This window comes from Melanotaenia boesemani, chromosome 22 (assembly GCF_017639745.1).
Source record: "Melanotaenia boesemani isolate fMelBoe1 chromosome 22, fMelBoe1.pri, whole genome shotgun sequence".
Classification (NCBI taxonomy): Eukaryota; Metazoa; Chordata; class Actinopteri; order Atheriniformes; family Melanotaeniidae; genus Melanotaenia; species Melanotaenia boesemani.
This window is the reverse complement of record NC_055703.1, coordinates 21,812,580-21,826,368: the sequence shown is the minus strand read 5'-3', so window position 1 is coordinate 21,826,368 and position 13,789 is coordinate 21,812,580. Positions and strand designations below refer to the sequence as shown.

General features: G+C 38.0%; 1 protein-coding gene across 1 annotated transcript in view; it reads left to right on the top strand.

Moving 5' to 3' along the window:
• The window catches only part of scara5 (scavenger receptor class A, member 5 (putative)), an 81,364-nt gene that overhangs the window by 58,956 nt on the left and 8,619 nt on the right, over positions 1-13,789 (top strand). Inside the window, exons 10-11 of the mRNA XM_041976316.1 lie at positions 1,737-1,802; positions 9,460-9,648. Of these exons, the coding sequence (XP_041832250.1) occupies positions 1,737-1,802; positions 9,460-9,648 (255 nt within the window). The remainder of the gene's footprint in view (positions 1-1,736; positions 1,803-9,459; positions 9,649-13,789) is intronic.

The following is a 13,789-nucleotide window of genomic DNA, read 5'->3' as shown; positions in this document are numbered from 1 at the left end:
ATCTCCCTCCACATCAGGACTTCCTGAAACCTCCTCTGCCTCCACCTCCACTCTGTCTGTCTCCTGTAACCAAGTCATGCAACAACTGGTGAAACTGAACCAGAACAAGGCTGCAGGTCCAGATGGTGTCAGTCCCAGAGTTCTCAAGACCTGCTCAAAACAGCTATGTCCGATTCTCCAGCACCTGTTCAACACCAGCCTGAGCCAGAGAAGAATCCCGGTGCTGTGGAAAACATCCTGCCTTGTTCCAGTGCCTAAAAAACCACAACCAGCTGAACCAAAAGACTACAGACCAGTCGCCCTGACATCTCACGTCATGAAAGTCCTGGAGAGACTCTTACTGGCTCACCTCAGCAAGCAGGTGAACACCTTTCAGGACCCATTACAGTTTGCATACCGTAATGGGCTTGGGGTTGAAGATGCCATCATATACCTGCTTCAGAGAGCCCACTCTCATCTGGACCAGTCAGGCAGCACTTTGAGGGTCATGTTCTTTGATTTCTCAAGTGCTTTTAATACGATTCAGCCTGCTCTGCTGTGTGAGAAGCTGCAGAAATTCCAGGTGGATCCCTCCACAACCACCTGGATTTACGACTACCTCACAAACAGACCACAGTTTGTGAGACTGAAAGGTTGTGTGTCTGAGATGGTGGTCAGCTGCACTGGAACACCACAAGGGACTGTACTTTCACCATTTCTATTCACGCTGTACACCTCAGACTTCCAGTACAACTCTGAGTTCTGTCATCTGCAGAAATACTCTGATGACTCAGCAGTTGTTGGGTGTATCAGTGATGGACAAGAAGCAGAGTACAGAGAACTGGTCGGTCAGTTTGTGAAATGGTGCGGTGACAATCATCTCATCTTGAATACCAAGAAAACAAAGGAGATGATTGTTGACTTCAGGAGGAACAAGAACACACATAGAAGTGTTTCCATCATGGGAGAGGAGGTGGAGGTGGTGGAGGAATCCAAGTACCTTGGAGTTCAGCTGGACAACAGACTTGAGTGGAAAAGCAACACTGAGTACATTTACAAGAAAGGTCAGAGCAGACTCTACTTCTTAAGGAAGCTGAGATCTTTTAACGTCTGCACCAAAATGTTGCAAATGTTCTACAGGTCTGTTGTTGAAAGTGCAATCAGCTTTGCAGCAATCTGCTGGGGCAGCGGCATCAGAACCAGAGACTTGAAAAGAATTAACAAACTGATCAAGAAAGCCGGTTCTGTGCTTGGAGTAACTCTGGAGCCGCTGGAGTTGATCATCAAAAAAAGAATTCTGTACAAGCTGACGAAGATAATGGAAGATCCTTCACACCCTCTACACAACGCCGTGACGAAACAACAGAGTGTGTTCAGTGGGAGGCTCGTTCAAGTCCGATGCAAGACAGAGAGATACAGAAGATCCTTCCTTCCAGCAGCTATCAGGCTGAAGAACAAAGCCCTTAATTAATTAATGTGATTGTTTTACTAAAAAATTACTACTACTACAATATTGAATTTCCCTTTGGGATTAATAAAGTATTTTTCATTCATTCATTCATTAAGAAGTTTATCCAAATATAATTTCTTCACCAAATGGGTTTCACTTTAGTATCCTTTTTTAATTGATCACTTTTTTTCCTTTACCATATTTTATAAAAAGAAAAAACACCTTTCTTTGTGATGTATAAATGATGGAAGTAACTTTTATTTTAAGCATAAGTCAATCTGAGACTCCTGTCCTGGTATGTCCACAGGTGACAGAGGGGAAAGAGGCTATAAGGGACAGAAAGGTGATCGAGGAGAACGAGAAGAAAGAACAGGTAAGGGGAATCACACTCTTTTCTACTTGTCTGCACCAATAAAACTGCAGTGGAATAAGCCTTGTATGTCATTACAGCCTTCCTACAATAAATAAAAAACAACTGTGCTGCATTTAGGAAATTAACAGTAGTACTAGTTGTACATTTTATACCATCTAACAGCTACAATAAAAGCACAGCTGGAAATATTGCTTTAAATTGTTGGCTTTAATCCCCCAGAATATTATCATCCTGTTACTAAAGTGTCCCTCTATGGTTTGATGATTTTATTAATGTGCTTTTTCCCTACTGTAACTACAGCTGCAAGCTTGTGAGATGACCAAACAGGCATTAAGAACTAATTGTATGGCATCTGTAAATTCACTATGACGGAACATTAAGGAGAACTTGATCTGTTAAAAGATTCAACAAAAATATTAAGTATTTTATGGACTTCGCTGCAGACAGATTTTTTTAATGATATGGTGACATTCCCATTAATTAGTGCAGTAACGAGCTGCTGCTTCAGCTCCATAGAGAGTTTTCCATTAACTAATCCCACAAAGCTCTTTTTACACTTAAGAAGCTGCTTTTCTCCAGTTTATTGTTCTTTTCTTTTTTAAATTAAGCGCAATTTGCCCTTGTTCCCAGAGACTTTGAAACCTAATCAAGTTACAATATTTATACAGATGTTGACAAAAGAACCAATGAACCAATTATTTCACTGACTGCTGCCAAAATTAACAAAATTTCTCCCTTGCCCATGCTCCAAATCTCCTCCACATTTTATTAAACTTGGCTTGGTAGTTTTTGCAAAATACAACTAAAAGTATATACAAATATTTTCTGTATGATGTTATCAGTCTCTCTGATCACTGTGGATGAATTTTCCCACTCTTCTTTTCAACATTGGTTCAGTTCATTGAGGCTTGATGGATATTTTATGTACAGCTCTCTGAAGGTACCACCATATTTCATTTGTTAACGCACACCTGAATGCTGCAAACCAGCAAAACGTCTGTTTTTGTGGAGGTGCTCGCACTTTCTGATTATCAGCTAATTTAGTTCATCTTATTAGCAGCACCTGGCTGCTATCATAGTGATAAGATGGTCAAATTAACACTACAAACTAAATAAAAGAGCACATAAGTTAAATGATATGTGTAGAAATTGTAAGTAAATGAAATTTGGCATAACATTATTCAGATGCATTTTCAGTTTTTATAGCATCAACATATGAAGAACAAAAGGGCAAACTTGTCATCCTGTTTTTCTTTGTTAACTATTTTTATTTCATTCACATATGTGCAGCTGATGAGAAGCGTGCATATTATCAACCTATTTAGACCAAAGTATGTTGGTTCAACCAGAAACAAAAGGTGAAGTAAGAAAAGTTTTAACAGGTTTAATTTTACTAAAAATATGTTTGACAAGGAAGCGGCTGGGTTTATTTATGTTTAAAATGTACTGTGAATATTTACTTAGACTCTAGTCAAATCTTTTCAAGCTGCTGTTACAGTAATACTCTACTGGAGCCCCTCTGCTGTTGTATAAGCACATATATAAGAGCAAAGGATCCGAAACCAACAGGAGATGAAGAAAGATTTACAAGCTGATGATTTCATGAGCTTTAAATGCAATCGTCTTTGGCCCACCTGAGGCCAGAGATGAAGGATGTTAAGATCTGCTTTTCTTGTCAATAGTGTCACAGTTTCTTGCACAAGATGAAGAACCACATGGCATAATGTACATCAAAAGGATTGAAAGCTATTATATGTGCATATGTCATGTGGTGGTAAACCAAAACCCTGTAAAAAAAGAAGCCCACTCGATTTGAGCCAGGTAGAAAGAAGAAAAACAATTTCTCAAAAACCGCAGACCTTCCTTTTTTTCTACAAATATTTTTCTTTCTTTTTTTACATCATCTCAGCTGTTATGCATGTGCAATAGGAGGGTGCTCATGTAAAAAAGTCCTGGTCCTTCGACCACATGAATGGCCTTTGTGCCCATTACAGACCCGTCAAAGCTCAGCTCTTTCCTCACGTCATTTACAAGACATGGATGTTTGATGTTTCAGAAAAAGAAAAATGGGCCACGTTCATATGCTGTTAGAAGTATCAAATGGCAGCGTCATGCATTTTTCTGTCAGAAACCTCATATGGACGGCTTATCTTTGGCTGCTTGACTTGGATCTTTTGACCCTTCAAAGCATGCATTTTGTACCTGTATAAGCATTTACGTTTATCCACACATGTTGGATGTTAACACAAAATCAACCTGCTGCACAGATCATTCTGTTTCTGAAAGGATCAAATGTTTAAGCTCTGTTTAAAGCCTCACCGGCATGAATGAATATTTTTATGTTTAAATAGAAACAAATGGAAACCAGACTGTAGATATTTGGTTTTAAGAGAAAGAGCAAGATATCTTATATATATATGTGTGTGTGTGTGTGTGTGTGTGTGTGTGTGTGTGTGTGTGTGTGTGTGTGTGTGTGTGTGTGTGTGTGTGTGTGTGTGTGTGTGTGTGTATACATAACTTTCATTTAGAGTGACATTTTAGTCTATATTAAATGTATAAATAAGTAAATACATATTCAAATGTGTTTTTGAAAAGAAACATTAATAGTGTATAAAATCATAAATTAAATATAAACAAGTTAGTATATTATATTAAGTTCAGAAAAAAGCAAACAAAGCTATATTTATGTCATAAAGGATTCAAGTCATAGCACTTTTTGTGACTGGCACATTTATATATTTATTCAATCATTTAATATTGACTTCGTTAGTATTCCTTCTGCTGGATTTTGTGGACTTGTTGGCTTGAGCAAATGCAAAAATGACAAACAACTTTCAAAAAATTATTCTAATAAAGAAATGCTTAAATGTGTTGTCTTTTAAGTTTCAGTATATGGCTTTTGAAACCTTAATGTGGCAGCAAACTGCTGCTATGTGAAGATATTATAGTAAAATAAGGTTTTTAACAGGTGCTTTCCTAAAAAATGGGGTTTATATTTAAAAATTCTACAGATGAGCTGAATTTTTTTTAATAATGTGTCTATAGTAAAACTTGTTTAGGTGAAATAGCAATCTAACACTATCCTTACTTCTTATAGCATGCAGCATAAAAAAGAGATATTATATCTTAACTTTAAAAGATTTGTTAATGATTTGTTGCTCAATCATGGAAAAAACAGTCTGCTGGTAATCAGCATGTTGGCAAGACTAAGTTGTGTATAGCTGGCAGCTCCGGGGGATAAACACACTGTAAACATTTCATGCAGTGTATTCTGCAAATCCCTCTCAAATTCGGCCGTAGCTGATCAGTTTACCATAAGATGCTCTGTATCATTTAGCTGTGATTTTCAAAGGTAACTAAACTTTCAAACATTAGCTAAAAGGAGTCCACACTTTCCCTGAAAAACATTCTCCCTTGAGTTTCTAACCAAATTCCAGTTTTGCTTTTCATTTTGAAGCTGTTTCAAACATTTGTGTAATTTTCTCCTGACAGCTAACATATTACAGGAGAGATACCATCTGGCAGTTGGATAGCTGATCACAAGGGGCCAACACTGAGTATATTGGGTTTAATGCTGTGTTAGTACAGTGTACCTCTGCAGCCACTGGGATCCAAATATAAATGGTTTCAGATTTTTGAAGCTGTTGATACATTTGTTTTTGGACGTGAGCTTGTGTTAGTATTATTCTTAAAAATTCACTTGTTCTCAGTTTGCGTAACCCTTCAGCATCAAGTTACAGATGTTCATGTTTTTGTTTAAATTAGTCTTATGCGGCTGTAACAGAACAACTTGCCACCTCTACTTGAATCTTAATTTAATCATTTTGATTTAATGCGTAGTTAATCATAAAAATGTTCACGTTGAAACCTGTCTTCATATACAGACCTAGCTTGATCAGGAAAGCTGGATTTATTCCCATAATATTGTCATAATTCTAAGCTAAGGTAGCTGAATCTTTATTGTATTTATTAGACAGATATGAGTGTTGTATTGATTTCAGCGGAAAAAACATTAAAGCTCTGTAGTTCCCAAAATGTCAAAACTGTTGCTACACTTGAGATGATTCAAGTAAACTGACTTTAGTGTGTATGTGTGCTGCCCAGAAATCAGATTAAAAACAAACAAATTGTTCTCAACAGAAATAGCCTGGCAGGAAGGAGAAAAATTAAAAAAGGAAAAATAAAACATAAGAGAAACTTAAAGAGCATTTGAGTTCTAGAGGAACATTTTAAAAACAGATGAAGCTAGTTAACAGTTGTCCTGTAGCCATTCAGTCCCATCCAGTCCAAATGCTTTCTGCCTGCCAGATAAACATTAGTAATATGTGATCACTCCATGCTCTGGCCTGCTTCAGGTTCTGGTTGCTGCAACTTCTCTGGCCTCTGAGGCTTAACCCATTTGGATGATCGTCAACACTTGGAGCTTCCTCAACTAAGCTTTCCTAAGCAAAAACAGCCATTGTAGTCTGTGATAGCTCATACTGATATCCAGATTTTACAGAAGAGATGTAAAGCTTTTTAAGGATTAATTAGCTAACACCTCTTTTATGACACAGTACTTTATTTAATGTCCAAGGTGAACATGAGTACTGATGTCTCAGAAGCTTATTTTTAAACAAAACAACAGTAAATCTGCTTATACCACACAAAATTAGATTTGCACACATTTTAACCATAACACATAAAAACTTGGTTTAGTCTTCAACTGCATACAGTTTACTGATGGAGTTTAAGCTTGTATCTCTCACTGCAGGGTCCTAAATCAGACATTGTGACATATTCCGGGGCTATTCAATTCGTTCCCATAAGGGCTGCAGTCCTGCAGGTTTTCAATGTTTCCCTGCTCCAACCCTGCTCTGTACCCAGATTTTCACTCAAACCTGGGTATAGAGTTGGAAAATGTCAGCTGTGCGTGCTTGTCTACATACTTGACACTGATATTCGTCTTAACAAAGTGCTTCTAGAGGAAATTAAGTGTAGTTATCGCTGATGTTGATGCAAAAGTCTTCCATCTGATTGGACGTCAAAGTGACATTTCCATAGAAATTATACAATGTTTTGAATCAAAGCACGCATCGTTGCACTCTGACTGAGCAAACATAAAGTTTCACATTTTTCTCCAACAAATCACCAAGAGTAGGAAAACTTGAGCACTTCTTTATAGACACACAACACAACTTTTGCTGATTTTCTCAGTGATGCAGCCCCTATTGACGGCTAATTCGGCATCCATCTTGCATCCTATCCTACCTGTACTGTGAGATCTCCCTAAAACCTCGACTGCAACGTCACAGAGAGTGGCGGAGGAAAAGGTTGTGCAGTGCTGAGCAAAGACGGCACATAATAAAAGTCACTGTGCCATCAAACAAGTCCACATAACACATAGTGTTTGGGTTGGAAAGTTAGATAATGCGTCTTTAACATCCATCTATTTTCCATACCTGCATTTTCCAATTTAGGCTTGCAGGGGGCTGGAGCCTATCCCAGCGCCTATCAGGTGAGAGGCAGGATCTGTGCTGTACTGTATGTGTGGAGGGCTTCCAATCCAGAACTAAGAGACACTGATTAAGCTAACATGCATGTTTTTGGACCGTGGGAGACGGTTCCCAGAGAAAACCCACACATGAGCAAGAAGAACATGCAGAGTCTTCAAAAAAAGACCCCGGCTGAGTATGAAACTTCCTCCTGTGAGGGGACAGTGCATTCAAATGGTGCCACTTTGAACGTGCACCATGTCGATTCAGCAAAGAAGCCTAAGAGGATATTATCAGAGAAAGCAAGGAAAAGAAAGTGAGAGAGCAAAATATAAGACAACAGTCAACAATGGACTGACTTTTACTGGCTCAGAAAGAGATCAGATGCAAGACAGATGCCAAATTAGCCTTCATTAGTGGGTGCCAAAGAATTTGCCAAAGTTCCCTAGTGTGGCTTTAAAGCCTAGCAGTATTTAGGTTTGTTTATTCTAAATTGTAAGAGTATATTTATAAATATCTTACCCTGACAATATATTTTATGCCTCCACCTAACTAATTGTGTCCAACAACAAAATACAAAATTGAAAAGCTGTTGGAGGATACAGCTCAGCCTGAGTGCGAGCTGAGAAAAAAATCCACTGCTCCTCAATGAAAGGAGTCAGCTGAGATGGTTTGGACACCTCCAACTGGGAAGAAATCCTGGAGCCCACCCAGGCCTCAGTGGAAGAATTATGTAACATTTCTGACCTAGGAACACTGAGGAACCCCCCAGGAGGAGCTGGAGAGGATCACTGGGTACACGGATGTTTTGGTTTCCCTCCTGGATCACCGACCTAACTTTGGATAAATGGAGGAAAATAGATAGGCATATTGATGGTGTTGACTAATGCAGGATCAAAGGAGACCACAGTTCATGGTGAAACATCCACCTCTGTTACCTCATCATAAAGCCAATATAGCTGTATACCTAACATACAAATAACACATTAAATTTCTAACTATTTTGCCTGTTAAACGCAAAGTATGTGCTTTTTTTTTATATTTTGCTGGTCATGGAAAAATTATAATACAAATATGTGCAGTTTTGAGAAAATCGTGTAATGGTAGGTGACGGGCTAGTGAGCGCAAAATATTTGACTGTAAATTTTGATTTAAATTATACCCAGTCAGAATTTATGATGGTCTGATGAGGCTAATATCCTGTGTAGATAGAGTATCTGGCTTTACTCGCCAGCACTTTGTCAACAGTCTCACCAATGATGAGCAGTCCAGAATATTGTAGCTATGAGTGTGTGTTGTACAGTATGTGTGTGAATGTTTACCTCTCATTCTCATTTCCCTTCTGTCCTGTGAAAGGTGATAAATCAACTCCATTATATGAGTACAGCTGCTGCATAGTTTCAAGAACATGAGATGAAATGCAGATCCATTAAGTTTCTATTAGTAACTAACACACAAAAGCACATTTCTCTGTAACTATATATGAGTTTTTGGCCATATTGGCTCTCAGCATGAACCTCAAACCAGCCTGAGAAGGACTAGACTGGGGTAATAAGTTAGCTGACATATCAAAATATATTTTTAGTGATGACAACAAAATCTTCAGCTAGACCTTATTTGCCGTTTCAAATTTCCAGTAAGTGTGCATAAATTCTTGCTTAAAGTCTGGAATGTATGTCGGTCTATCTTAAAGTTTCCCTGAATAAAACCTTTATCCCTCTTTTCTCCGTCATTCTGTATTTTTATACAGATTATTTTTAGTTTAAATGCTTACAGATGCATTTGGGGAAGTTTCAAAGCAGGAAGTTATGAATTTCAAAATCCTTTAACTGGGGCGTGAGATTACTGTCAGATTATGGTTGATAATTTACTTTGGGAACACAAATCTTAGAACGTCCGCATTTGGAGAGGGAGTACTTTCACTTGTTGGTCTAACTAAATCAAAGTTTCTGTGGTTTATAGAAACATTTGCTTTTAACATGTATATTGGTTTGATTAACAGAGCATCGGTAAACTCAAACACTCAAAAAATAATCTGCACTGTCAAAATTTTAATGTAATCATAATGTAATCTTGTTGGGTTGTTGAGTAAAAAAGAAAAGAGACTTCAAACACAGGAAGCAAATGTGTCTCTATATGTGTAGGCAAAGATCATTGTAACATCATTTGTGTGTGTTTTGCAGTCGAGGAGGCTCTGGTGCGGTTGGTGAACGGGTCTGGTCCTCATGAAGGACGCGTGGAGGTTTTTCACGATCATCGCTGGGGAACGGTGTGTGACGACGCCTGGGACAAAAAGGATGGAGATGTAGTGTGCAGGATGCTGGGGTACAAAGGTGCAACTGGGATCCACAAGACTGGGCGTTTCGGACACGGTATGCATCAAACACACCTGTCTACTCTCTGCTGTTGTTTGTTTGGTGTCTTTAAACCTTTCTTTCAAACTTTGGAGTGATCTGGTTCATATAGTGCTTGTAAAGGTAGGTGACATTTGCATTGTGTAAGTAGATCATTTTAATTTCTACTCATATGTTAATAGATTAGCTCATCCACACCAGACTGTTCTAACCATCGCGTGGTCATTTGTTACTATAGCATCATAAAGCAGTTTTCAGCAAAATATACCACTAAAGCATTTGTGCTCACATATTTCGATGCTCAGTCACTTGATGTCAAAATATATTTGAACAAGACAAGAAAAGGTACCGCCTGCTGAAACAGGTGGTACCCTTCATGGCAGCTTTACAAATATAAGTTGGTTTATCTCAAGGCATTTTTACACAAACTGTAATGATAAGCTCCTGAAGACCTGGAAATTTAGCCACACAGAGGGTAAAGGTTTGAACAGAGTAAGGTTTATTGAAATCAGAAGAATGGTGGGGAGAAACCAGATGTAGTCCGCTAAGGAGTGGCGGGGAAATCCTGAGAGGCTGCGTGTTTAAGAATCCTGAAACGACTCCAGACATTAATTATGGGTCCACTAATCCAAAAGGCGTAGTCAAGGGCAGGCAATGTTCAAACACAAAAAGGCAAAATCAGGCTACTTATCAAGTGGTCATTCCAAACAGGGGTCAACATCCAGATTGGCACTTGACAAGAACAAATCCGGTATGGGTCAGGAAAGAGAGTGGTTGGGGTAGAGTGGGCAAGACAGAGGAGTGAACATGCACTATAACTCTAAGCCGGGGATTCCTGCTGAGAAAGAAGAGATACACAAGTTAATGAAAGTAATAATGAAAAAAGAAAAGAGCAGGAAAGAGTTAGGTAAGTGCTCAGTGCACCATGAGATGCCCCCCAGCTGTATAAGCTTATAGCAACATAACTCAGTGGACGGCTAAGGGAAATTTTGAGCCTGATAATTAAGGCCTCTGCTTCCAGTTCTACCTTTAAAAACTCTAGGAACCACAAGTAAACCTGTAGTCTGAAAATGAGGCACTCTGTTGTGTAAGTGTGGAATTATGAGATCTTTAAGCTACATTAGAGCTTGGTCATGGAGACCTTTGTATGCGAGTAAAAGAATTTAAAATTGTATCTGGGGAGCAAATAAAAAGAAGCTTATAAAGAAGTTTATGTATAAACTGCATTGTTTTTTTGCTCTCAAGCACCTATAGAAAAACATATTATTACCACCTCTGCCTGAAGCCATTTTCAGACATCAAAAAGTTGGCATTAATAGCTCAATCAGTCTGTTTAAATAATGGTTTTAAAAAATACTAAAGTTTCATTTATGTTAATGTACATGACATTTAGTTCAGACATGAAAGGCTTCTGAAAACGATGGAAAAGCCACAGAGACGCTGATTATTTCTCATTGATGTGAGATAGTCAGTAATCTGCAGTTTAATCCTAAAATCTTGATAACATGCTGAAACACACAGTGGTTGTTTAAGATGAAGCTGCAGTGGATGGAAGCAGCTGATAATATCACTTTGCATTGTGTCTGAGCTTATTAAGCAGTAAGTGTTTTACTTGCACTGACTGTTGGTGAGTTTATAGGTCAGTTCTCATAGAGAAATAAAAATAAAACTCCTGTTATGCACAATGGGAAAATGGACTGAAAGACGTCGCCCTGGTTTTTACGAACTCTCCTGCCTTCGCTGCTGAGTGGTACTACTTGACCAGTGCCCTACAATGCAGCAGGGATTAATATTAAAGTTTTATGAGGAAAGAAATGTGAGCCAAATGTCGTCAAGACATAGTCTCAGAGGTGATATCTATCTCTTTTTCTATCTCTCTCCATTCTATTTCATTCGCTGGTCAGCCTTACGTCATCTTGAAACTCTGTCCAGGCAGAGTTGTGACCAAAACGTCTGGGAAATTGAGGGAAAAACTTTATTTTCCTCCAGATAACATCAGTGACTAACATCACAGCTGGAATTGGTTTCAGACAATCTGGAATTCACATATACTGTAAATTTTCAGATGAGTCCTTACCTTTTTGATTGCTTTTAAATTAATTTCCTCTGATTCCTGTCATATTTGAAGTGTCTTTTCTTAGACAGAAAACACATTTTTTCTCTAATACAACTAAACTATTAAAGCTGCTTTACCTGTATGATGCAGTAAAGGCTTATTTTTGTGTCTGGTATCTAGAATAGGTTGTTTTTAAATCTGTTTACTTTTTTTATTTAAATTATTTATGACATGAGAGATTTTTTTTGTCCAAAGCATCATGGGATTTGAGACATTATGCAAGAAAAGTGACTTCTCTCTTTTTATTATCTACCTGCTTCACACTGACCAACCCTGGAAGTAATGAAGCACATGTTTTACACTTATTTTTGACAAATGTCTGTACTTTTTTTTTTATATAGAACAACAGGCCCGTTTTTTTTATCATCAGTGTGCACTTTCCCAATATCAGGATAATTTTCAGCCTTCATGGATGGGACTGTAATGTTTAGAGATGAGAGCACCTTTATGTTTTTATTGAAAAATCGATGTAACAAGATGCAACAGTGCTACATTAGAGACAAATGGGAGACAGAGACTGAGTTTTAATGCTGAAAATCAAAGAAATCTGTGAAATCTGAGAAACTCTGGTATTGTTTATTGTTAAAGGGTAAGGTTTGCCAATACTAACTACAACCTTTTGCATCCTTCCCCCAAAAAAGATAGATTGTCAAGTAGAAGTCTAATTTTTTAGCTATTAAACATTTTACAAAGAACCAATTGGTTATTATAAAGTGATTTCTCTCCTAGGTTATGGGATCTATTGAACTTCTGATAATAATTTGTCACTAACAGCAAAACAAAACAGCAAACCTACAAGCTGCTTTCTTACTTTATGCATCAAATGTCAAGAAACTTCACTTATCAAACTGACCATAAATTTCATGGCCTGACCATTTAACTCACTAACTAGAATCAGTTGAATCAGCTATTTATGACAATCTCTTGTTTTGTTTTGTTTTGTTTTTTTACAAGAGTAATTGTATTTCTACTTAAGTAAAGTGTGTGTGTACTTTTGCTGCCTCTGCAAAAAGTACATGGTACAAAATGAATTTATTATTATTATTAACTAATATGGACATCTTTCATTTTATTCACTCACCCAGAGACATTTTTTTGTTTTTGCCAATGGGACTCGACTCCTCCACTCCACCAAAAAACAGGTGTTTTGAGAGGGTTTATTTTAGGCTAAGCCAAGATGTTTGCCATGAACTAACCAAGTACTTTCTGATGCCAAAACCTAACCAGGTGATTTAGGTGCCTTAACTTAACCAAACAGGGAAATAAAATTAAACTACACAGTACATGAAAATAAACTGGTATCCTATTATTTTGATAAGTTTAAAGAAATTAAATTAAACTCACTACTATTATACACATACGCAAAATAATAAAAAGAAAGTTGTGTCTCAGGACAAAAAGCAAATAGACTGCTGTGAGACTGTGCTGAACCAAGCTGCAGCAACCACAAAAAGTCCTGCTTATCAGGAAATCAGGGCCTCAAGGAAATCCACAACACAAACTACAGTATATATCTGAACCTACGGAAAGCCACAGAACCAAATAACACTGTGTTTATAGTCTATCAATCTACTCATTGTCTATACCTGTTTATGTCAGTGCAAGGCTGTGGGAGGGCTGGAGCCAATCCTTGCAGCTGCAAAGCGAGAGGCAGGGTACACGGTGGACAGGTCGGCAGTCCATCGCAGGACCAACACAGAGAGACAAGCAATTAACACTCACTCATAGGGAGAATTTACAAACACACAGATGTACCTGGACTGAACCCACACATTCACAGGAAGAACATGCAAACTCCACACAGAAGGGCCTCAGCCGAGGTTAAAACCAGAAACTTGCTTAGAGGTGACGGTGCTAACTACAACATCACCATTCAGCCCACATTAGATTATAAACATTGAAATATATTGTACCGTGTCAGTTTTAAGCAGACTTTTTTTTTAAAACAGCCTCGTGGAATCCGCCTACAGGACCATACATCATAAACACACTTAGACAACCTTTACATCAAACAGAATATACTCACTCAAATTCCTTTGCAAA